Source organism: Haliotis cracherodii, unplaced genomic scaffold, assembly GCF_022045235.1.
Source record: "Haliotis cracherodii isolate W230 unplaced genomic scaffold, xgHalCrac1.p SCAF_7, whole genome shotgun sequence".
NCBI classification, from domain to species: Eukaryota; Metazoa; Mollusca; class Gastropoda; order Lepetellida; family Haliotidae; genus Haliotis; species Haliotis cracherodii.
Genome location: NW_027266330.1, coordinates 45,021,657 through 45,048,734, shown reverse-complemented (window position 1 = coordinate 45,048,734; position 27,078 = coordinate 45,021,657). Strand labels below are relative to the sequence as shown.

At 42.1% G+C, this 27,078-nt stretch overlaps 1 protein-coding gene and 1 pseudogene across 3 annotated transcripts in view; one reads left to right on the top strand and one right to left on the bottom strand.

Moving 5' to 3' along the window:
- Positions 1-354: 354 nt before the first annotated feature.
- Positions 355-22,157, top strand: LOC139448910 (uncharacterized; annotated as a pseudogene).
- Positions 20,353-27,078, bottom strand: part of LOC139447469 (serine/threonine-protein phosphatase 2A regulatory subunit B'' subunit alpha-like) — a 75,496-nt gene continuing 68,770 nt past the window's right edge. For all 3 annotated transcript variants that reach the window (XM_071228858.1, XM_071228859.1, XM_071228857.1), the window contains 2 exons: positions 25,504-25,607; positions 20,353-24,002 (listed from right to left, as the gene is read on the bottom strand). In XM_071228858.1, the coding sequence (XP_071084959.1) occupies positions 23,846-24,002; positions 25,504-25,607 (261 nt within the window). In that variant the 3' untranslated portion in view covers positions 20,353-23,845. The remainder of the gene's footprint in view (positions 24,003-25,503; positions 25,608-27,078) is intronic.

Sequence of the window (27,078 nt, the reverse complement as noted above, 5' to 3'; positions counted from 1 at the left end):
GCAAGGTGAACGTGCCATCGGCATGTTGCAGACAGGAATGTCCGTAGCTGAAGTCGCAAGGACGATGGGTTGTAGTTGACGGACTGTTTATGATTTACAGACACGTCTACAGCCAGGTCGACCACGTGTGACGTCACATGCAGAGGATCGTCAGATTGTCTTACGTCACCTCCGTAACCGATTTTTGACGGCTACATCAACCAGAAATGAACTGTTTAGGGGTAGACTGAGTGAGCAAACTGTTCGAAACCGTCTGAGAACTGCTCACCTTCAAGCACGACGGCCATACTGCGGGTCGATTCTGACTCAATTACACAGATGTCAACGTCAATTGTGGGCACAGCGACACTTACAATGGACTCAGAGGATTTGGAATCATGTCGCCTTCAGAATGCGGGAGTCAACGTCAGGGACTGGCCATCAAGGTCTCATGACCTCAATCCCATCGAACACTTCCGGGATGCTCTTGGCAGAAGTCTGCGCACTCTCCAGAACCAACCACAGAATTTGCAAGATCTTGGCACCATTTTGCAGCAACAATGACGTCTTCCCAAGCATGTGTTCACAAGCATCACAAGGTCCATGCGGAGGCGTTGTTTGGCAGTTGTCAACGCACATGCTGGTCATACACGCTACTGAACTTGTGTGCCATCAGATTCTCGTGCTTGGGACTTATGATTTAAACTGTTGATGTTATTACCGAATACAGTAGGTGCTTGGAACAAATTATGGATACCACCATTAATAAAATCCTTCTTTGGACATTAATGATTAAAAATTACCTTCTCTGATACATTTGTCCGTTGTATATCATATATGGGATTACTTTCAAAAATGTGAAGTTTTTAATTTGACTCCGTATATTTAATACAGGCACCCCTTATGGAAAATACTGCTACTGATCAAAAGTTGTTGAAATGACAACAAAACAGTGATTTGTGTATATCCCATTTAATGGGTGAATATCTACACATGAATTGATTGTGTTGGCGACAATAAATACAATGTGTATGGCATCATGTCACATGACATTAATAAGACAATTACACATTCATTCAATAAATTATGACACTGTTAAATGCAGCACTCGTTGACCCTATAAAATATATACAAGGTGAACACCCTTACTAAAAGCTGATAACATCCTACTGATTCATGCAATATGTAAGATCCTAGTGTTACCATGGTTACAGGTATACTTACTGCTTAGTACATACTGTATGTGTTCCATGACAACTTGGTGATCAATAGCAAAATTGAGTGTTTGTAGATCTTTCATTGTTACTTGAGGGAAGGATATACACTTATACCTGATGTACTTCATGTAAACAATACCCTTAAATGGTTAAAGTTAAACAAGCACCAAACAGGTGTTTGTGTCAGCTTGAACAGGTTTTAAATGGATGCAATGCACCTCCCCTTTCTTGGAACTGCTGTTGTACTTAGCCATGTGTAATATGGAAACCACAACAGATGGCTACTGAACAGTTAATACCTGGGAATTCATTCATTGGCTATTGAACATATTGACCATTCACTTCAGTGTGAAGCACAAGCTGCCAGCCTCTACTCCTGCCTCCCACTTTCTATGTGCATCATGTTGTCTATATGTGCTACCTGCTGAAAAAAGCCATAGCTCTGGAGATTTCTGTGAACAAGTTGAGCTAAGAAACCACTTCAGACAAGCTAACATTTTAAAAGATACTTTTTTTTAACAAATAAAATCATTTTCATAATAATTTGAGCTAACATTATTGCCAAACTCCATAGTTAGCATAGAATGCAGCAGAATAAACATTTAATAATTGTTATGAAGTAGATGATGTGTTATATGTTTGACCCACTGAACTAGACACTGCAAAACTGGTGCACCCACAGACAAACTGCGTAGTGAGGGGTTGTGTCAAAGCTTTAGAGTAAGTAATAAGTAAACATGCTCCAGACACATGAGGCAATCCCCACAATGTCATGGGAAAGTGTCTCAGTCAGCAGCTGTGACATTAACTGTACCACCAAAACATCCACTTTAACCATTTCGACTGTCTTATCTGATTACAGCTGGCTGAATACTCATAGCAAACAAAAGAACATTGAGAAATAGTTTAGTCAAAGCAAACTCAAACCATTCATCCAAATTTGAAGTGAGGATTCTGCATAGATAAATGACAGACTAATCCATATCTGTACACCAATATTTGAACAGATTTTGAAAATCACATTAGAAAAAGAGAACTTGAAACAACAAATCTGTAATGTCTATAACAATTATGCTAATAAAAATTAATGCTTTTAAATATTAATAACAATATATTCCAAAATGCAATTAGATCAGAAACAGTCAGGGGTAAATATATTTTCATTACCAGCTAAAACCAAAGGCCTGACGCAGGCACTACAACACACACATGACACAAGACAAGGCATGCTCCACATCACACTCTCCCTGAGATATGAATGATTTGTGGTCTTCATGGTGATACTCCTCACTTACAGGGGGATGGAGGAGTCTGCACTGCAGCTAATGTTGGCAACTGGGACATAACCTCATATCATCCCTGTGGGCCAGGACGGTGGTGGACAAACACTGGCTATTGGGGGGTAACCTCATATCATCCCTGTGGGCCAGGACGGTGGTGGACAAACACTGGCTACTGGGACATAACCTCATATCATCCCTGTGGGCCAGGACGGTGGTGGACAAACACTGGCTATCGGGGGATAACCTCACATCATCCCTGTGGGCGAGGACGGTGGTGGACAAACACTAGCTACAGGGGGATAACCTCATATCATCCCTGTGGGCCAGGGCGGTGGTGGACAAACACTGGTGGCCAGGACGGTGGTGGACAAACACTGGCTACCGGGGGATAACCTCATATCATCCCTGTGGACCAGGACGGTGGCGGACAAACACTGGTGGCCAGGACGGTGGTGGACAAACACTGGCTACCGGGGGATAACCTCACATCATCCCTGTGGGCGAGGACGGTGGTGGACAAACACTGGCTACAGGGGGATAACCTCATATCATCCCTGTGGGCCAGGACGGTGGTGGACAAACATTGGCTACCGGGGGGTAACCTCATATCATCCCTGTGGGCCAGGGCGGGGGTGGACAAACACTGGCTACTGTGGGCCGGGACGGTGGTGGACAAACACTGGCTACCGGGGGGTAACCTCATAACATTCTTCCATATGAGAATTTTAACTTGGCAGCATACATCATGATTCAAAAGTATATCATTGGGGTGTCTTGATGACGTCACAATGATTCTGGTCAGAACATTAAATGAAGAACATGAATAAGCTATAACTGACAATATTTTTATAACATGACTAACATGACTAACAGCCTAAGGGATGGCATGCATGGCTGTGACCTAGGTCTTCAATGAGTGATTGTGATTGTTGATATCCAAATTCGGTTGGAGATATGTAATGTGTATTTCATCTCACAATCTATGAAGTGTGGAGCATGTACGACTTGCCAACAAGGGAATGATTCTCCACCTGCTGAGTGTACTTTATACACTACACTGGAAAATTACCTCAAAGAACACAGTAGAGACATGCAACATGCCGACAGAACAATTTCCCACTTATACTCAACAATACCTTGTGTGGAAGGTGTAATGGATCCTGTTTCGTTTACAGATTCGAGTTTCATATGTATTGTTGATTGGAGATTGCCGGACCAAGTGTTTGTACTTATTGCCACATGGCGGAAGTAAAGTTGGCTCGTATTGAGCTCGAGTTTTGTCATTAATACAAAGGTTTTACATGGTGTCAGAAGTCATGGCAGGTCCAACTGACATTCCGCCATGAATTTCGATGCCTCTAATGTGGCCGAAAGTTGGAAAAAGTGGAAACAGACGATAGAATTGCTGTTCAGTGGACCACTCGCGGCGAAAGATGAAAAGGAAAAGTGTAGCTATTTTTTGTTGTACATTGGTCAGGAGGGCCGAGATGTATTTAATACTTGGACATTGACAAATGAAGAAAAGGATAAATTGCAACCTCTGTACACTATTGTATTCCTAAAGCGAATTTGACAATCATGCACTTTCGCTTTAATACACGTGTTCAGGGCCAAAATGAGACAGTGGATTCATATGTGACAGAAATCAAAACCCTCGCGAAAGAGTGTGCCTTTGGTGCGATTGCTGATAAGGTTCGTGATAGAATAGTTTGTGGAACGAGTAACAAACAACTACAAGAAAGACTGTTACAAGAAGCAGATTTGACAGTAAATAAGGCTCTTGAAATAGCAAGAAGTTTTGAAGTGAGTAAAAAACAGATGAAAGAAGTCAGTCAGAGGCAGTTTGTAGCATTCAGAAGAGAAGTGGTGGTTATACTCATCAGAGGAAATTAGGGGACAGTAGTCAGAAGCGATCAGCAAGTGCACAGGCTAGTGTGAAACAAGTAGTGATAAGTGTGAAAGATGTGGAAAATCACATTCAAAGAATGACATGTGTCCTGCGAGAAGTGCTGAGTGTTTGAAGTGTCATAAATTTGGACATTATGCATCAGTTTGTAGGTGAAGAACAGTAGCGAGGAATCCACCTAAAACACAGAACTCAAGAGGGTCCGGAAGATGGAAACAAGGTCAAAGCAACCCGAAAGTCCACAGTTTAGAGACTGATGCACTCTTTATTGGGACAATAGAGGATAGAAAGGGTGAAAGTGGTGAAGACTATTCAGAACAATATGCAGATATTCTAGTGAACAAGAAGTTCATAGTAGCTATGAAGATAGATACAGGAGCACAAGTCAACAAGTCAATGCTATGTCAGAGAGAGACTTTCTAAAAGTCTGCAAGTTTGCAGGTCCTCTTTAGAAACCGGACACAAGGCTTTACTGCTATGGACAGAAGTGGTTGAAAATTGCAGGTATGACTTACCTGGATTGTAGTTACAGAAATGTGTCTGTACGCCTAAAGTTCTATATAGTGCAAGAAGAGGCACCCTCAGTGTTAGGACTTCGAGCCTGTGAGGACTTAAACCTGATAAAAGTCCTGTTGAACAATGAACGCCTGATTACTGATGCAAGTAGTTCTGAGAAAATACTCAGGATGTTTCCAGATATCTTCCAAGGCTTAATTAGGATGTCTTGAAGACAAGTACAGCATTCAGCTTGACCCAGAAGTGAGATAAGTAGTACATGCTCCACGAAAAGTTCTGATTACCCTACATGAGAAAGTTCAAGTGGAACTTCAGCGAATGGAGGACTTGGGAGTGATCATGAAAGTGGAAGAGCCCTCAGAGTGGGTAAATTCTATGGTAGTCGTCCCTAAAGCAAGTGGTGAAATTAGGTTGTGCCTTGACCCAGCTGACCTAAATAAGACGATACAACGTGAGCACTAAAGAATGCCCACAATACAAGATGTGACCTCAAAGATTGCTGACCACAAGTACTTCACAGTTCTAGATGCAAAATCGTCATACTGGCAAGTACAACTTGACCATGACTCCTCCATGTTGACCACGTTCAACACTCCATGTGGTAGATATAGGTTCTTAAGTCTTCCATTTGGAATTAAAAGTGCCAGTGAAGTGTTCCAAAAGCGCATGGACAAAATCTTCGAAAAACTGAACTATACTCACCCAATAGTAGATGATATTCTCATCAGTGGCAGAACCATTGATGAACATAACAAGACCCTCATGGACACTCTTGAGACTGCAAAAGAAAGTGGTATCAAGTTAAATGCAGACAAAGCTCAACTGTGTTCGCAGGAAGTGAAATTCTTTGGTGAAATACTTACCTCTGATGGCATGAAACCAGACCCAGGTAAAGTTGAAGCAGTGCACACATTGACAACTCCAACAAGCAAGAAGGAGCTTGAAGGTTATCTGGGAATGTTCACTTATCTTGCACAGTATTCCCCTTGTCTTTCTGAGAAAACTCACATCCTGCGAGATCTGATTAAGCAAGACAGTCAGTGGAATTGGACTCCAAACCATGAACAAACGTTCCAAGAGATCAAGGATCTCATCAGAAGATCACCAGGTCCTGTTCTGTGATATTTTGATTCCCAGAAAGAAGTCGTTCTGCAAGTGGATGCATCCCAGAATGGTGTTGGGGCTGTTCTGTTACAGGAAGGACACCCTGTAGCATTTGCATCCAAGTCTATGACGTCATGTCAGCGCAATTATGCACAGATAGAAAAGGAGATGATGGCCATAGTATTTGGCTGTGAGAAATTTCATCATTATTTGATAGGTAGAAGATTTGTTGTCATGTCAGATCACAAACCATTGGAGAGCATTTTCATGAAGCCACTCCACGCTGTACCACTACGTCTCCAGAGGATGAGAATCAGACTGCAAAGGTATGATTTTGTTGTCAAGTACATTCCAGGAAAAAACATTCCTGTGGCAGATATGCTGCCCAGACACTTTATAGAAGAAAAGCTGACAGACTTGAACTCTTTTGATGAAGAAGTTAGCGCATATGTTCATATGGTGACAACAGGCTTACCTATTTCAGATAGGAAGATGTCTGAGATAAAATCTGCTACAGTTGAAGATGAACAGCTGCAGGCAGTGATTAGTGCAGTGCGAAATGGTTGGGCAGCTACACACGTAGACTGTTCCGCTCAAGTCAAGGACTTTTGACATTTCGAGAGGAACTCTCCTGTGTTGGATGGAATTGTGTACAAGGGGAGTAAAGGAGTCATTCCCTCGAAACTCAGAGTTGAAATGCTTCAATGCATTCATAGTGGTCATCAAGGCATGACCAAGTCAAAAGAAAGAGCTAGAGAGATTCTCTTTTGGCCGTGTATGAACAAAGACATTGAGAGAACAGTAGAGCAGTGTGCAGTATGTCAAGAGCACAGGAAAAGTCCTTGTAAGGAACCCATGATCTCCAGTGAAGTACCTACCCTCCCATGGCAAGTAGTAGCCACAAATCTATTCCATATGGATGGAGGAGATTATATAGTAGTAGTAGACTACTACAGCAGGTATTTTTAAGTAGCCCTGTTAACCAACACAAAGGCTTCTACAGTCATCACACATATCAAGTCCATCTTTGGACGACATGGCGTGCCTATGCGTGTTGTCTCTGATAATGGGCCACAGTATGCCTGTGCTGAGTTTAAGACCTTTAAAGACAAGTGGAAGTTTGAACAAATAACGTCATCACCACTGTATCCACAGGCCAATGGTCTTGCTGAAAAGACAGTCCAAACTCTCAAACAGCTGTTACGAAAGTCTAGGCAGAGTCATGCAGATCCATATCTGGCAATGTTGGCTTATAGGAATACGCCTATAAATGGACTCGCCTCGCCAGCACAACTGCTGATGGGACATAGGTTGAGAAGTGACTTACCGGTGCAATATGAAATGCTCAGACCTGAAGTTGTTGACTGTGATGCAGTGAAACAAGCAATCTCACAGTCACGAGAGACCCAGAAAGTCTACTATGATCCGAGTGCTCATCCAAGACCACCAATACAGGTGAATGACAGTGTGCGATTGAGGCAAGGGAAGGACTGGATCCTGGCTAAAGTTGTGAAATCTGCAAGCACTCCACGTTCTTTGGTAGTAAGAACTCAAGGTGGCTCAGAGTACCGACGGCACAAGCATGACCTGATTCCAACAAAGGAAAATCTTCCTGACGACTGCAGTACTATCCAAAGTCCTGATGGAACCACTCAAGGAGCAACTAATGCTACTCCAGAGAATGTTCCTGTACAGTCTCCAGACACTCCGCCAGACATGAATGTGTCGCAAAGCCTTGCTCCATCGAGGAACCCCATTGCATTCTCATCCAGTGGTCGACCAATCTTCAGACCACAGCGATTCTCTGAGTGACTCTAAAAGTGCAATAATGATTTTGTTTGTGTTAAAGTTTATTGTGCTCAGAGAGACAGACATTTCATTTAACAGTGTGACACTTAAAGTATTGTTATCTTTATTTTTAGCTTATGGAAAAAAGGGGATGTAATGGATCCTGTTTCGTTTACAGATTCGAGTTTTATATGTATTGTTGATTGGAAATTGCCAGACCAAGTTTTTGTACTTATCGTCACATGGCCGAAGTAAAGTTGGCTCCTATTGAGCTCGAGTTTTATCATCAATACAAAGGTATTACAAAAGGAAGTAAACCATACATTGGCCACCATTCAAGAAATATTTTACACAAGATATACAATGGACATTCTTGAGAGAACAAAATACAGCTTCAAATAGTTTTAGTACTCTATTGCAAGATGAAAAACACAGCTTCTTTGATTTGTGACAGTATGACAACAGGCGGATAGCATCATGGGATTAAAGAACAAGAATCAAACCTGTATCTTCAGATATTCAAACAATGTGCTGACACAATTCGTCCACACAGCTTGCAGTATACCTACATCACATCCATGACAATGTGGTACATCTAAGCCTGTATACTTCACATAAAAAGGAACCCAAAACAAAAGAACTACAATGCTCCAGCTTACAATAATGAGAACTAACAAAAATAAATTGTCACCTAACATCCACAAATACCAACAAATAGAATGTATTGTTACAGTAATCTGTCATGAGTTATGTCCCTTGACATTATCACATTGCTTCAGTTGCTGGTTACTGGCTAATATGACATATTTACACATACTCCATGTCAAACCAGCTTGTATCATGTACAGGTTATCATCCTGGACTACTGTCTGTAGGCAGCCCTGGTGCCTCCCACTTCATAGCAAGGTTTTGCAGCACCTCTGTACGGGACAGATTTCTGGATTGCCTTAACTCAGTCGTTACATACAAAATAACATAACATGGTAACAGTGAAATCTTTCATATCTTTCACATCAGCGCCTACACATAATTCATGGGTGTGTGTGTTCTCAAGTAAACTGCCTTTACATTGTGTTCCAGTAAGACTAGGATACAGACACAGGGATGGAAATTAACCAAGAATGTCTACTAACCCACCAACGATAATGTAAAGCAACATCCCCTAAAATGTTTGCAATTCTCCTAGCCCATGGTTTTACTTTAACAAAACAGGTCCGAGCTAGTGCTAATTTCCATACCCGCAAACATTCAGGACACAGTCATGGTCTGTCCTTGCCATCTACAATATGCTATATTTGTTAAAGCTTTCCAATCTTTTGCTAAATGTGTCAGGATAAAGCTGGAATCTCTCCACAATAGCAATGGACCGTCTGTGTATCATGTGTGCACCTTTAAAAGGTGGTGCAATCAATATATTCTTATTCTACATGCAGGGACAATGTATGCCTTGATTATCACATGCTTCAATATAGATCTCTGAAGCAGAAATTGTTGATTCTCTGTACAAATAAAGATCACTGAAAATGCATTTTAGACCAGAAGTATCCACATTATAATACAAACATTGTGACATTGACTGGACTAGGATCAGTGATGAGTTGCCCCCCTTTGATTGTGCTGTGACTTCATGTATGCCATAAACAAGAGTCATCTCCCTTGGACTGTCAATATCCAAGGTTTTTAGTACTAAAATCATAAATATCATCTGCTGGGCTTTGTCGAACGACTGGTGAGGTTTTATGTTGTGGTACATCAGCCAGACGAATTATTTCCTCTCCAAGACTGTCATCATCCTCTGGTTCAAAGTCGTCTTCATAATGTCTGCAAAAAATACGTCGTCTTCCCAAGCATGTGTTCACAAGCATCACCAGGTCCATGCGGAGGCGTTGTGTGGCAGTTGTCAACGCAGATGGTGGCCATACATGCTACTGAACTTGTGTGCCATCAGATTCTCGTGCTTGGGACTTATGATTTAAACTGTTGATGTTATTACCGAATACCGTAGGTGCTTGGAACAAATTATGGTTAATTACCTTCTCTGATACATTTGTCCGTTGTATATCATATATGGGATTACTTTTTAAAATGTGAAGTTTTTAATTTGACTCCGTATATTTAATACAGGCACCCCTTATGGAAAATACTGCTACTGATCAAAAGTTGTTGAAATGACAACAAAACAGTGATTTGTGTATATCCCATTTAATGGGTGAATATCTACACATGAATTGATTCTGTTGGCGACAATAAATACAATGTGTATGGCATCATGTCACATGACATTAATAAGACAATTACACATTCATTCAATAAATTATGACACTGTTAAATGCAGCACTCGTTGACCCTATAAAATATATACAAGGTGAACACCCTTACTAAAAGCTGATAACATCCTACTGATTCATGCAATATGTAAGATCCTAGTGTTACCATGGTTACAGGTATACTTACTGCTTAGTACATACTGTATGTGTTCCATGACAACTTGGTGATCAATAGCAAAATTGAGTGTTTGTAGATCTTTCATTGTTACTTGAGGGAAGGATATACACTTATACCTGATGTACTTCATGTAAACAATACCCTTAAATGGTTAAAGTTAAACAAGCACCAAACAGGTATTTGTGTCAGCTTGAACAGGTTTTAAATGGATGCAATGCACCTCCCCTTTCTTGGAACTGCTGTTGTACTTAGCCATGTGTAATATGGAAACCACAACAGATGGCTACTGAACAGTTAATACCTGGGAATTCATTCATTGGCTATTGAACATATTGACCATTCACTTCAGTGTGAAGCACAAGCTGCCAGCCTCTACTCCTGCCTCCCACTTTCTATGTGCATCATGTTGTCTATATGTGCTACCTGCTGAAAAAAGCCATAGCTCTGGAGATTTCTGTGAACAAGTTGAGCTAAGAAACCACTTCAGACAAGCTAACATTTTAAAAGATACTTTTTTTTAACAAATAAAATCATTTTCATAATAATTTGAGCTAACATTATTGCCAAACTCCATATTTAGCATAGAATGCAGCAGAATAAACATTTAATAATTGTTATGAAGTAGATGATGTGTTATATGTTTGACCCACTGAACTAGACACTGCAAAACTGGTGCACCCACAGACAAACTGCGTAGTGAGGGGTTGTGTCAAAGCTTTAGAGTAAGTAATAAGTAAACATGCTCCAGACACATGAGGCAATCCCCACAATGTCATGGGAAAGTGTCTCAGTCAGCAGCTGTGACATTAACTGTACCACCAAAACATCCACTTTAACCATTTCGACTGTCTTATCTGATTACAGCTGGCTGAATACTCATAGCAAACAAAAGAACATTGAGAAATAGTTTAGTCAAAGCAAACTCAAACCATTCATCCAAATTTGAAGTGAGGATTCTGCATAGATAAATGACAGACTAATCCATATCTGTACACCAATATTTGAACAGATTTTGAAAATCACATTAGAAAAAGAGAACTTGAAACAACAAATCTGTAATGTCTATAACAATTATGCTAATAAAAATTAATGCTTTTAAATATTAATAACAATATATTCCAAAATGCAATTAGATCAGAAACAGTCAGGGGTAAATATATTTTCATTACCAGCTAAAACCAAAGGCCTGACGCAGGCACTACAACACACACATGACACAAGACAAGGCATGCTCCACATCACACTCTCCCTGAGATATGAATGATTTGTGGTCTTCATGGTGATACTCCTCACTTACAGGGGGATGGAGGAGTCTGCACTGCAGCTAATATTGGCAACTGGGACATAACCTCATATCATCCCTGTGGGCCAGGACGGTGGTGGACAAACACTGGCTATTGGGGGGTAACCTCATATCATCCCTGTGGGCCAGGACGGTGGTGGACAAACACTGGCTACTGGGACATAACCTCATATCATCCCTGTGGGCCAGGACGGTGGTGGACAAACACTGGCTATCGGGGGATAACCTCACATCATCCCTGTGGGCGAGGACGGTGGTGGACAAACACTGGCTACTGGGACATAACCTCATATCATTCCTGTGGGCCAGGACGGTGGTGGACAAACACTGGCTATCGGGGGATAACCTCACATCATCCCTGTGGGCGAGGACGGTGGTGGACAAACACTAGCTACAGGGGGATAACCTCATATCATCCCTGTGGGCCAGGGCGGTGGTGGACAAACACTGGTGGCCAGGACGGTGGTGGACAAACACTGGCTACCGGGGGATAACCTCATATCATCCCTGTGGACCAGGATGGTGGCGGACAAACACTGGTGGCCAGGACGGTGGTGGACAAACACTGGCTACCGGGGGATAACCTCACATCATCCCTGTGGGCGAGGACGGTGGTGGACAAACACTGGCTACAGGGGGATAACCTCATATCATCCCTGTGGGCCAGGACGGTGGTGGACAAACACTGGCTACAGGGGGATAACCTCATATCATCCCTGTGGGCCAGGACGGTGGTGGACAAACACTGGCTACAGGGGGATAACCTCATATCATCCCTGTGGACCAGGACGGTGGCGGACAAACACTGGTGGCCAGGACGGTGGTGGACAAACACTGGCTACAGGGGGATAACCTCATATCATCCCTGTGGGCCAGGACGGTGGTGGACAAACACTGGCTACAGGGGGATAACCTCATATCATCCCTGTGGGCCAGGACGGTGGTGGACAAACACTGGCTACAGGGGGATAACCTCATATCATCCCTGTGGACCAGGACGGTGGCGGACAAACACTGGTGGCCAGGACGGTGGTGGACAAACACTGGCTACAGGGGGATAACCTCATATCATCCCTGTGGGCCAGGACGGTGGTGGACAAACACTAGCTACAGGGGGATAACCTCATATCATCCCTGTGGGCCAGGGCGGTGGTGGACAAACACTGGTGGCCAGGACGGTGGTGGACAAACACTGGCTACCGGGGGATAACCTCATATCATCCCTGTGGACCAGGATGGTGGCGGACAAACACTGGTGGCCAGGACGGTGGTGGACAAACACTGGCTACCGGGGGATAACCTCACATCATCCCTGTGGGCGAGGACGGTGGTGGACAAACACTGGCTACAGGGGGATAACCTCATATCATCCCTGTGGGCCAGGACGGTGGTGGACAAACACTGGCTACAGGGGGATAACCTCATATCATCCCTGTGGGCCAGGACGGTGGTGGACAAACACTGGCTACAGGGGGATAACCTCATATCATCCCTGTGGACCAGGACGGTGGCGGACAAACACTGGTGGCCAGGACGGTGGTGGACAAACACTGGCTACAGGGGGATAACCTCATATCATCCCTGTGGGCCAGGGCGGTGGTGGACAAACACTGGTGGCCAGGACGGTGGTGGACAAACACTGGCTACAGGGGGATAACCTCATATCATCCCTGTGGGCCAGGACGGTGGTGGACAAACACTGGCTACAGGGGGATAACCTCATATCATCCCTGTGGACCAGGACGGTGGCGGACAAACACTGGTGGCCAGGACGGTGGTGGACAAACACTGGCTACAGGGGGATAACCTCATATCATCCCTGTGGGCCAGGACGGTGGTGGACAAACACTGGCTACAGGGGGATAACCTCACATCATCCCTGTGGGCCAGGACGGTGGTGGACAAACATTGGCTACCGGGGGGTAACCTCATATCATCCCTGTGGGCCAGGGCGGGGGTGGACAAACACTGGCTACTGTGGGCCGGGACGGTGGTGGACCTCATAACATTCTTCCATATGAGAATTTTAACTTGGCAGCATACATCATGATTCAAAAGTATATCATTGGGGTGTCTTGATGACTATTGTCTGTGAGGAAGACGTCACAATGATTCTGGTCAGAACATTAAATGAAGAACATGAATAAGCTATAACTGACAATATTTTTATAACATGACTAACAGCCTAAGGGATGGCATGCATGGCTGTGACCTAGGTCTTCAATGACATTGTTGATTACCAAATTCGGTTGGAGATATGTAATGTGTATTTCATCTCACAATCTATGAAGTGTGGAGCATGTACGACTTGCCAACAAGGGAATGATTCTCCACCTGCTGAGTGTACTTTATACACTACACTGGAATATTACCTCAAAGAACACAGTAGAGACATGCAACATGCCGACAGAACAATTTCCCACTTATACTCAACAATACCTTGTGTGGAAGGTGTAATGGATCCTGTTTCGTTTACAGATTCGAGTTTCATATGTATTGTTGATTGGAGATTGCCGGACCAAGTGTTTGTACTTATTGCCACATGGCGGAAGTAAAGTTGGCTCGTATTGAGCTCGAGTTTTGTCATTAATACAAAGGTTTTACATGGTGTCAGAAGTCATGGCAGGTCCAACTGACATTCCGCCATGAATTTCGATGCCTCTAATGTGGCCGAAAGTTGGAAAAAGTGGAAACAGACGATAGAATTGCTGTTCAGTGGACCACTCGCGGCGAAAGATGAAAAGGAAAAGTGTAGCTATTTTTTGTTGTACATTGGTCAGAAGGGCCGAGATGTATTTAATACTTGGACATTGACAAATGAAGAAAAGGATAAATTGCAACCTCTGTACACTATTGTATTCCTAAAGCGAATTTGACAATTATGCACTTTCGCTTTAATACACGTGTTCAGGGCCAAAATGAGACAGTGGATTCATATGTGACAGAAATCAAAACCCTCGCGAAAGAGTGTGCCTTTGGTGCGATTGCTGATAAGGTTCGTGATAGAATAGTTTGTGGAACGAGTAACAAACAACTACAAGAAAGACTGTTACAAGAAGCAGATTTGACAGTAAATAAGGCTCTTGAAATAGCAAGAAGTTTTGAAGTGAGTAAAAAACAGATGAAAGAAATTCAGTCAGAGGCAGTTTGTAGCATTCAGAAGAGAAGTGGTGGTTATACTCATCAGAGGAAGTTAGGGGACAGTAGTCAGAAGCGATCAGCAAGTGCACAGGCTAGTGTGAAAACAAGTAGTGATATGTGTGAAAGATGTGGAAAATCACATTCAAAGAATGACATGTGTCCTGCGAGAAGTGCTGAGTGTTTGAAGTGTCATAAATTTGGACATTATGCATCAGTTTGTAGGTCAAGAACAGTAGCGAGGAATCCACCTAGAACACAGAACTCAAGAGGGTCCGGAAGATGGAAACAAGGTCAAAGCAACCCGAAAGTCCACAGTTTAGAGACTGATGCACTCTTTATTGGGACAATAGAGGATAGAAAGGGTGAAAGTGGTGAAGACTATTCAGAACAATATGCAGATATTCTAGTGAACAAGAAGTTCATAGTAGCTATGAAGATAGATACAGGAGCACAAGTCAACAAGTCAATGCTATGTCAGAGAGAGACTTTCTAAAAGTCTGCAAGTTTGCAGGTCCTCTTTAGAAACCGGACACAAGGCTTTACTGCTATGGACAGAAGTGGTTGAAAATTGCAGGTATGACTTACCTGGATTGTAGTTACAGAAATGTGTCTGTACGCCTAAAGTTCTATATAGTGCAAGAAGAGGCACCCTCAGTGTTAGGACTTCGAGCCTGTGAGGACTTAAACCTGATAAAAGTCCTGTTGAACAATGAACGCCTGATTACTGATGCAAGTAGTTCTGAGAAAATACTCAGGATGTTTCCAGATATCTTCCAAGGCTTAATTAGGATGTCTTGAAGACAAGTACAGCATTCAGCTTGACCCAGAAGTGAGATAAGTAGTACATGCTCCACGAAAAGTTCTGATTACCCTACATGAGAAAGTTCAAGTGGAACTTCAGCGAATGGAGGACTTGGGAGTGATCATGAAAGTGGAAGAGCCCTCAGAGTGGGTAAATTCTATGGTAGTCGTCCCTAAAGCAAGTGGTGAAATTAGGTTGTGCCTTGACCCAGCTGACATAAATAAGACGATACAACGTGAGCACTAAAGAATGCCCATGATACAAGATGTGACCTCAAAGATTGCTGACCACAAGTACTTCACAGTTCTAGATGCAAAATCGTCATACTGGCAAGTACAACTTGACCATGACTCCTCCATGTTGACCACGTTCAACACTCCATGTGGTAGATATAGGTTCTTAAGTCTTCCATTTGGAATTAAAAGTGCCAGTGAAGTGTTCCAAAAGCGCATGGACAAAATCTTCGAAAAACTGAACTATACTCACCCAATAGTAGATGATATTCTCATCAGTGGCAGAACCATTGATGAACATAACAAGACCCTCATGGACACTCTTGAGACTGCAAAAGAAAGTGGTATCAAGTTAAATGCAGACAAAGCTCAACTGTGTTCGCAGGAAGTGAAATTCTTTGGTGAAATACTTACCTCTGATGGCATGAAACCAGACCCAGGTAAAGTTGAAGCAGTGCACACAATGACAACTCCAACAAGCAAGAAGGAGCTTGAAGGTTATCTGGGAATGTTCACTTATCTTGCACAGTATTCCCCTTGTCTTTCTGAGAAAACTCACATCCTGCGAGATCTGATTAAGCAAGACAGTCAGTGGAATTGGACTCCAAACCATGAACAAACGTTCCAAGAGATCAAGGATCTCATCAGAAGATCACCAGATCCTGTTCTGTGATATTTTGATTCCCAGAAAGAAGTCGTTCTGCAAGTGGATGCATCCCAGAATGGTGTTGGGGCTGTTCTGTTACAGGAAGGACACCCTGTAGCATTTGCATCCAAGTCTATGACGTCATGTCAGCGCAATTATGCACAGATAGAAAAGGAGATGATGGCCATAGTATTTGGCTGTGAGAAATTTCATCATTATTTGATAGGTAGAAGATTTGTTGTCATGTCAGATCACAAACCATTGGAGAGCATTTTCATGAAGCCACTCCACGCTGTACCACTACGTCTCCAGAGGATGAGAATCAGACTGCAAAGGTATGATTTTGTTGTCAAGTACATTCCAGGAAAAAACATTCCTGTGGCAGATATGCTGCCCAGACACTTTATAGAAGAAAAGCTGACAGACTTGAACTCTTTTGATGAAGAAGTTAGCGCATATGTTCATATGGTGACAACAGGCTTACCTATTTCAGATAGGAAGATGTCTGAGATAAAATCTGCTACAGTTGAAGATGAACAGCTGCAGGCAGTGATTAGTGCAGTGCGAAATGGTTGGGCAGCTACACACGTAGACTGTTCCGCTCAAGTCAAGGACTTTTGACATTTCAAGAGGAACTCTCCTGTGTTGGATGGAATTGTGTACAAGGGGAGTAAAGGAGTCATTCCCTCGAAACTCAGAGTTGAAATGCTTCAATGCATTCATAGTGGTCATCAAGGCATGACCAAGTCAAAAGAAAGAGCTAGAGAGATTCTCTTTTGGCCGTGTATGAACAAAGACATTGAGAGAACAGTAGAGCAGTGTGCAGTATGTCAAGAGCACAGGAAAAGTCCTTGTAAGGAACCCATGATCTCCAGTGAAGTACCTACCCTCCCATGGCAAGTAGTAGCCACAAATCTATTCCATATGGATGGAGGAGATTATATAGTAGTAGTAGACTACTACAGCAGGTATTTTTAAGTAGCCCTGTTAACCAACACAAAGGCTTCTACAGTCATCACACATATCAAGTCCATCTTTGGACGACATGGCGTGCCTATGCGTGTTGTCTCTGATAATGGGACACAGTATGCCTGTGCTGAGTTTAAGACCTTTAAAGACAAGTGGAAGTTTGAACAAATAACGTCATCACCACTGTATCCACAGGCCAATGGTCTTGCTGAAAAGACAGTCCAAACTCTCAAACAGCTGTTACGAAAGTCTAGGCAGAGTCATGCAGATCCATATCTGGCAATGTTGGCTTATAGGAATACGCCTATAAATGGACTCGCCTCGCCAGCACAACTGCTGATGGGACACAGGTTGAGAAGTGACTTACCGGTGCAATATGAAATGCTCAGACCTGAAGTTGTTGACTGTGATGCAGTGAAACAAGCAATCTCATAGTCACGAGAGACCCAGAAAGTCTACTATGATCCGAGTGCTCATCCAAGACCACCAATACAGGTGAATGACAGTGTGCGATTGAGGCAAGGGAAGGACTGGATCCTGGCTAAAGTTGTGAAATCTGCAAGCACTCCACGTTCTTTGGTAGTAAGAACTCAAGGTGGCTCAGAGTACCGACGGAACAAGCATGACCTGATTCCAACAAAGGAAAATCTTCCTGACGACTGCAGTACTATCCAAAGTCCTGATGGAACCACTCAAGGAGCAACTAATGCTACTCCAGAGAATGTTCCTGTACAGTCTCCAGACACTCCGCCAGACATGAATGTGTCGCAAAGCCTTGCTCCATCGAGGAACCCCATTGCATTCTCATCCAGTGGTCGACCAATCTTCAGACCACAGCGATTCTCTGAGTGACTCTAAAAGTGCAATAATGATTTTGTTTGTGTTAAAGTTTATTGTGCTCAGAGAGACAGACATTTCATTTAACAGTGTGACACTTAAAGTATTGTTATCTTTATTTTTAGCTTATGGAAAAAAGGGGATGTAATGGATCCTGTTTCGTTTACAGATTCGAGTTTTATATGTATTGTTGATTGGAAATTGCCAGACCAAGTTTTTGTACTTATCGTCACATGGCCGAAGTAAAGTTGGCTCCTATTGAGCTCGAGTTTTATCATCAATACAAAGGTATTACAAAAGGAAGTAAACCATACATTGGCCACCATTCAAGAAATATTTTACACAAGATATACAATGGACATTCTTGAGAGAACAAAATACAGCTTCAAATAGTTTTAGTACTCTATTGCAAGATGAAAAACACAGCTTCTTTGATTTGTGACAGTATGACAACAGGCGGATAGCATCATGGGATTAAAGAACAAGAATCAAACCTGTATCTTCAGATATTCAAACAATGTGCTGACACAATTCGTCCACACAGCTTGCAGTATACCTACATCACATCCATGACAATGTGGTACATCTAAGCCTGTATACTTCACATAAAAAGGAACCCAAAACAAAAGAACTACAATGCTCCAGCTTACAATAATGAGAACTAACAAAAATAAATTGTCACCTAACATCCACAAATACCAACAAATAGAATGTATTGTTACAGTAATCTGTCATGAGTTATGTCCCTTGACATTATCACATTGCTTCAGTTGCTGGTTACTGGCTAATATGACATATTTACACATACTCCATGTCAAACCAGCTTGTATCATGTACAGGTTATCATCCTGGACTACTGTCTGTAGGCAGCCCTGGTGCCTCCCACTTCATAGCAAGGTTTTGCAGCACCTCTGTACGGGACAGATTTCTGGATTGCCTTAACTCAGTCGTTACATACAAAATAACATAACATGGTAACAGTGAAATCTTTCATATCTTTCACATCAGCGCCTACACATAATTCATGGGTGTGTGTGTTCTCAAGTAAACTGCCTTTACATTGTGTTCCAGTAAGACTAGGATACAGACACAGGGATGGAAATTAACCAAGAATGTCTACTAACCCACCAACGATAATGTAAAGCAACATCCCCTAAAATGTTTGCAATTCTCCTAGCCCATGGTTTTACTTTAACAAAACAGGTCCGAGCTAGTGCTAATTTCCATACCCGCAAACATTCAGGACACAGTCATGGTCTGTCCTTGCCATCTACAATATGCTATATTTGTTAAAGCTTTCCAATCTTTTGCTAAATGTGTCAGGATAAAGCTGGAATCTCTCCACAATAGCAATGGACCGTCTGTGTATCATGTGTGCACCTTTAAAAGGTGGTGCAATCAATATATTCTTATTCTACATGCAGGGACAATGTATGCCTTGATTATCACATGCTTCAATATAGATCTCTGAAGCAGAAATTGTTGATTCTCTGTACAAATAAAGATCACTGAAAATGCATTTTAGACCAGAAGTATCCACATTATAATACAAACATTGTGACATTGACTGGACTAGGATCAGTGATGAGTTGCCCCCCTTTGATTGTGCTGTGACTTCATGTATGCCATAAACAAGAGTCATCTCCCTTGGACTGTCAATATCCAAGGTTTTTAGTACTAAAATCATAAATATCATCTGCTGGGCTTTGCCGAACGACTGGTGAGGTTTTACGTTGTGGTACATCAGCCAGACGAATTATTTCCTCTCCAAGACTGTCATCATCCTCTGGTTCAAAGTCGTCTTCATAATGTCTGCAAAAAATACGTCGTCTTCCCAAGCATGTGTTCACAAGCATCACCAGGTCCATGCGGAGGCGTTGTGTGGCAGTTGTCAACGCAGATGGTGGCCATACATGCTACTGAACTTGTGTGCCATCAGATTCTCGTGCTTGGGACTTATGATTTAAACTGTTGATGTTATTACCGAATACCGTAGGTGCTTGGAACAAATTATGGTTAATTACCTTCTCTGATACATTTGTCCGTTGTATATCATATATGGGATTACTTTTTAAAATGTGAAGTTTTTAATTTGACTCCGTATATTTAATACAGGCACCCCTTATGGAAAATACTGCTACTGATCAAAAGTTGTTGAAATGACAACAAAACAGTGATTTGTGTATATCCCATTTAATGGGTGAATATCTACACATGAATTGATTCTGTTGGCGACAATAAATACAATGTGTATGGCATCATGTCACATGACATTAATAAGACAATTACACATTCATTCAATAAATTATGACACTGTTAAATGCAGCACTCGTTGACCCTATAAAATATATACAAGGTGAACACCCTTACTAAAAGCTGATAACATCCTACTGATTCATGCAATATGTAAGATCCTAGTGTTACCATGGTTACAGGTATACTTACTGCTTAGTACATACTGTATGTGTTCCATGACAACTTGGTGATCAATAGCAAAATTGAGTGTTTGTAGATCTTTCATTGTTACTTGAGGGAAGGATATACACTTATACCTGATGTACTTCATGTAAACAATACCCTTAAATGGTTAAAGTTAAACAAGCACCAAACAGGTATTTGTGTCAGCTTGAACAGGTTTTAAATGGATGCAATGCACCTCCCCTTTCTTGGAACTGCTGTTGTACTTAGCCATGTGTAATATGGAAACCACAACAGATGGCTACTGAACAGTTAATACCTGGGAATTCATTCATTGGCTATTGAACATATTGACCATTCACTTCAGTGTGAAGCACAAGCTGCCAGCCTCTACTCCTGCCTCCCACTTTCTATGTGCATCATGTTGTCTATATGTGCTACCTGCTGAAAAAAGCCATAGCTCTGGAGATTTCTGTGAACAAGTTGAGCTAAGAAACCACTTCAGACAAGCTAACATTTTAAAAGATACTTTTTTTTAACAAATAAAATCATTTTCATAATAATTTGAGCTAACATTATTGCCAAACTCCATATTTAGCATAGAATGCAGCAGAATAAACATTTAATAATTGTTATGAAGTAGATGATGTGTTATATGTTTGACCCACTGAACTAGACACTGCAAAACTGGTGCACCCACAGACAAACTGCGTAGTGAGGGGTTGTGTCAAAGCTTTAGAGTAAGTAATAAGTAAACATGCTCCAGACACATGAGGCAATCCCCACAATGTCATGGGAAAGTGTCTCAGTCAGCAGCTGTGACATTAACTGTACCACCAAAACATCCACTTTAACCATTTCGACTGTCTTATCTGATTACAGCTGGCTGAATACTCATAGCAAACAAAAGAACATTGAGAAATAGTTTAGTCAAAGCAAACTCAAACCATTCATCCAAATTTGAAGTGAGGATTCTGCATAGATAAATGACAGACTAATCCATATCTGTACACCAATATTTGAACAGATTTTGAAAATCACATTAGAAAAAGAGAACTTGAAACAACAAATCTGTAATGTCTATAACAATTATGCTAATAAAAATTAATGCTTTTAAATATTAATAACACTATATTCCAAAATGCAATTAGATCAGAAACAGTCAGGGGTAAATATATTTTCATTACCAGCTGTACCAAAGGCCTGACGCAGGCACTACAACACACACATGACACAAGACAAGGCATGCTCCACATCACACTCTCCCTGAGATATGAATGATTTGTGGTCTTCATGGTGATACTCCTCACTTACAGGGGGATGGAGGAGTCTGCACTGCAGCTAATATTGGCAACTGGGACATAACCTCATATCATCCCTGTGGGCCAGGACGGTGGTGGACAAACACTGGCTATTGGGGGGTAACCTCATATCATCCCTGTGGGCCAGGACGGTGGTGGACAAACACTGGCTACCGGGGGATAACCTCATATCATCCCTGTGGGCCAGGACGGTGGTGGACAAACACTGGCTACCGGGGGATAACCTCATATCATTCTTCCATATGTAAATTTTAACTTGGCAGAAGAACATGAATAAGCTATAACTGACAATATTTTTATAACATGACTAACAGCCTAAGGGATGGCATGCATGGCTGTGACCTAGGTCTTCAATGACATTGTTGATTACCAAATTCGGTTGGAGATATGTAATGTGTATTTCATCTCACAATCTATGAAGTGTGGAGCATGTACGACTTGCCAACAAGGGAATGATTCTCCACCTGCTGAGTGTACTTTATACACTACACTGGAATATTACCTCAAAGAACACAGTAGAGACATGCCACATGCTGACAGAACAATTTCCCACTTATACTCAACAATACCTTGTGTGGAAGGAAGTAAACCATACATTGGCCACCATTCAAGAAATATTTTACACAAGATATACAATGGACATTCTTGAGAGAACAAAATACAGCTTCAAATAGTTTTAATACTCTATTGCAAGATGAAAAACACAGCTTCTTTGATTTGTGACAGTATGACAACAGGCGGATAGCATCATGGGATTAAAGAACAAGAATCAAACCTGTATCTTCAGATATTCAAACAATGTGCTGACACAATTCGTCCACACAGCTTGCAGTATACCTACATCACATCCATGACAATGTGGTACATCTAAGCCTGTATACTTCACATAAAAAGGAACCCAAAACAAAAGAACTACAATGCTCCAGCTTACAATAATGAGAACTAACAAAAATAAATTGTCACCTAACATCCACAAATACCAACAAATAGAATGTATTGTTACAGTAATCTGTCATGAGTTATGTCCCTTGACATTATCACATTGCTTCAGTTGCTGGTTACTGGCTAATATGACATATTTACACATACTCCATGTCAAACCAGCTTGTATCATGTACAGGTTATCATCCTGGACTACTGTCTGTAGGCAGCCCTGGTGCCTCCCACTTCATAGCAAGGTTTTGCAGCACCTCTGTACGGGACAGATTTCTGGATTGCCTTAACTCAGTCGTTACATACAAAATAACATAACATGGTAACAGTGAAATCTTTCATATCTTTCACATCAGCGCCTACACATAATTCATGGGTGTGTGTGTTCTCAAGTAAACTGCCTTTACATTGTGTTCCAGTAAGACTAGGATACAGACACAGGGATGGAAATTAACCAAGAATGTCTACTAACCCACCAACGATAATGTAAAGCAACATCCCCTAAAATGTTTGCAATTCTCCTAGCCCATGGTTTTACTTTAACAAAACAGGTCCGAGCTAGTGCTAATTTCCATACCCGCAAACATTCAGGACACAGTCATGGTCTGTCCTTGCCATCTACAATATGCTATATTTGTTAAAGCTTTCCAATCTTTTGCTAAATGTGTCAGGATAAAGCTGGAATCTCTCCACAATAGCAATGGACCGTCTGTGTATCATGTGTGCACCTTTAAAAGGTGGTGCAATCAATATATTCTTATTCTACATGCAGGGACAATGTATGCCTTGATTATCACATGCTTCAATATAGATCTCTGAAGCAGAAATTGTTGATTCTCTGTACAAATAAAGATCACTGAAAATGCATTTTAGACCAGAAGTATCCACATTATAATACAAACATTGTGACATTGACTGGACTAGGATCAGTGATGAGTTGCCCCCCTTTGATTGTGCTGTGACTTCATGTATGCCATAAACAAGAGTCATCTCCCTTGGACTGTCAATATCCAAGGTTTTTAGTACTAAAATCATAAATATCATCTGCTGGGCTTTGCCGAACGACCGGTGAGGTTTTACGTTGTGGTACATCAGCCAGACGAATTATTTCCTCTCCAAGACTGTCATCATCCTCTGGTTCAAAGTCGTCTTCATAATGTCTGCAAAAAATACAGGAAAGGGTAAATTCTTTCTATTCAAAAAACTAAAAAAACAAGTGGAACTTCATATTCACACATGATGCTTACTAGCATGATATGTCTCCATGCTAACACAGACAGCATCTATTATGTAATGTGTTTTGACACTTTGTGTTACTAAGACTCCAGAAGTGTACCCGAATGATGCACTGAGAGACCTCATGATTCCATACTTGGTGCTAGGCTGCATACAAACTACACGTACATAAAACGTCTTAACTTTTCTGCCTGCCCATACGGTCTTACAATAACTTGTTATGGAGCCTTCTGTCAAATATGAAGGAAGCCATTGAGAAGTATCACATACCCCTTGTCTGGACCTGCTTTATATTCAAAATGGGATTTGAGATACTTTAATGAGAGACAACCTATAAACTGAAAAATCCATCCACATTTCACAATTGCAGATCACCATTATATAAACACAAATGGTCTTTGACCAGTTGGGCTGGAGATGTGTACACTGAGATCTACTGTATTGGACAAATTCTACAAAGCTTAAGTAGTAAAGGAAACAAAAACCTCTAAATATACAAAGACAAGTTCAGGATAGATAAATAGAAAAGACTGAGAAAGTGAATTCCTGCTGCAGTCAGCAATGTTACAGCCACATATCTGGCTTGTAATTGTTGACCATGTCGGGGCCAGCCAAACCAGTGGTTGAAAGTATGAGTAATGATTCTTGGCAAAAGGTTAAGTGGACACAACAGCAGTCTCGTCAAATGAGGATTTAGCTTTGGGCCTACTTTATTTTTGTCAATGTCAAAGAAAATGTGTGCTTAGTTTGTTCATTGGACTAGGTACAGCTGTGTGAGAGTGGGAAGAGAATCAGAACTGGGTGTGCATAATATGTGACGAATGTATGTGAACAGACAGTTTCGTAAGATCACCTACCTGTGCTGAAAATCCCTACACCAGCTGCATGGGGTAAATGTGATATAACGTGTGGAAAATAACAGGACACATAGATTAGTCTACTGCCCCCCTACAAGTGATTGTGACATAAGTATCGTATCAACTGCATGGTGAATACAATGCAACACAGCGCTTCATGTTCGACTACACCAGATTCTGTATGATAACTGTGATATCAACCCCTGGCTCAGGGTTCAGGGAACATGTGGCAAAATTCATAACTGCCTACATTCATGAAATGAGTGATCATAATGACGAATCTCAGCTTAGTACTTGCTATACAAAATTCAATCATAAGGAAGTGAAATTTTACCCCACTTGTAAAATTACTGACATCACACTGATGGTGCAAGGACACACAAACTGTATACATTGTACTCATTCAGGTCAATGAACCCAGGTCCTTGACATGACCAGCATATTTTTAACCACATGGCTTCTCAACCAACTGTTTCCAATCAAACTGATTACAATTACAAACTCTAAAACATTGAAAATATCATAAGAACATCACATACGTTATTTTATGCCAAATGTTAGTACATACATTTCTTCTTGCTCATTGGCCCCTTCCTCTGCTACAAGAATCTCATATTCCTCAGCAGCGTACTTCTCCCAGTCTGACGGTTCCGGCCCATCTGTCTCAGGGTCCTACAACAGATCAAACTCAATACACAGGACGACTTCACTAACACCACACAGGACACCTTCACTAACAGCACACAGGACACCTTCACCAACACCACACAGGACACCTTCACTAACAGCACACAGGACACCTTCACCAACAACACACAGGACACCTTCACCAACAACACACAGGACACCTTCACTAACAACACACAGGACACCTTCACCAACACCCCCAGGACACCTTCACTAACAACACACAGGACACCTTCACTAACAACACACAGGACACCTTCACTAACAACACACAGGACACCTTCACCAACAGCACACAGGACACCTTCACTAACAACACAAAGGACACCTTCACTAACAACACACAGGACACCTTCACCAACAGCACACAGGACACCTTCACCAACAGCACACAGGACACCTTCACCAACAACACACAGGACACCTTCACTAACAACACACAGGACACCTTCACTAACAACACACAGGACACCTTCACTAACAACACACAGGACACCTTCACCAACAGCACATAGGACACATTCACTAACAGCACACAGGACACCTTCACCAACAACACACAGGACACCTTCACCAACAGCACACAGGACACCTTCACCAACAACACACAGGACACCTTCACCAACAACACACAGGACACCTTCACCAACAGCACACAGGACACCTTCACTAACAGCACACGGGACACCTTCACTAACAACACACGGGACACCCTCACCAACAACACACAGGACACCTTCACCAACAACACACAGGACACCTTCACTAACAACACACAGGACACCTTCACCAACAGCACACAGGCTGCCTTTACTGACAACACACAGGCTACCTTCACTAACAACACACAGGACACCTTCACTAACAACACACAGGACACCTTCACCAACAGCACACAGGACACCTTCACTAACAACACACAGGACACATTCACTAACAGCACACAGGACACCTTCACCAACAACACACAGGACACCTTCACTAACAGCACACAGGACACATTCACCAACAGCACACGGGACACCTTCACTAACAACACACAGGACACCTTCACTAACAACACACAGGACACCTTCACCAACAACACACAGGACACCTTCACTAACAGCACACAGGACACCTTCACTAACAGCATACAGGACACCTTCACTAACAACACACAGGACACCTTCACTAACAACACACAGGACACCTTCACTAACAACACACAGGACACCTTCACTAACAACACACAGGACACCCCACCAACAACACACAGGACACCTTCACTAGCAGCACACAGGACACCTTCACCAACAACACACAGGACACCTTCATTAACAGCACACAGGACACCTTCACTAACAAAACTCAGGACACCTTCACCAACAACACACAGGACACCTTCACTAACAGCACACAGGACACCTTCACTAACAGCATACAGGACACCTTCACTAACAACACACAGGACACC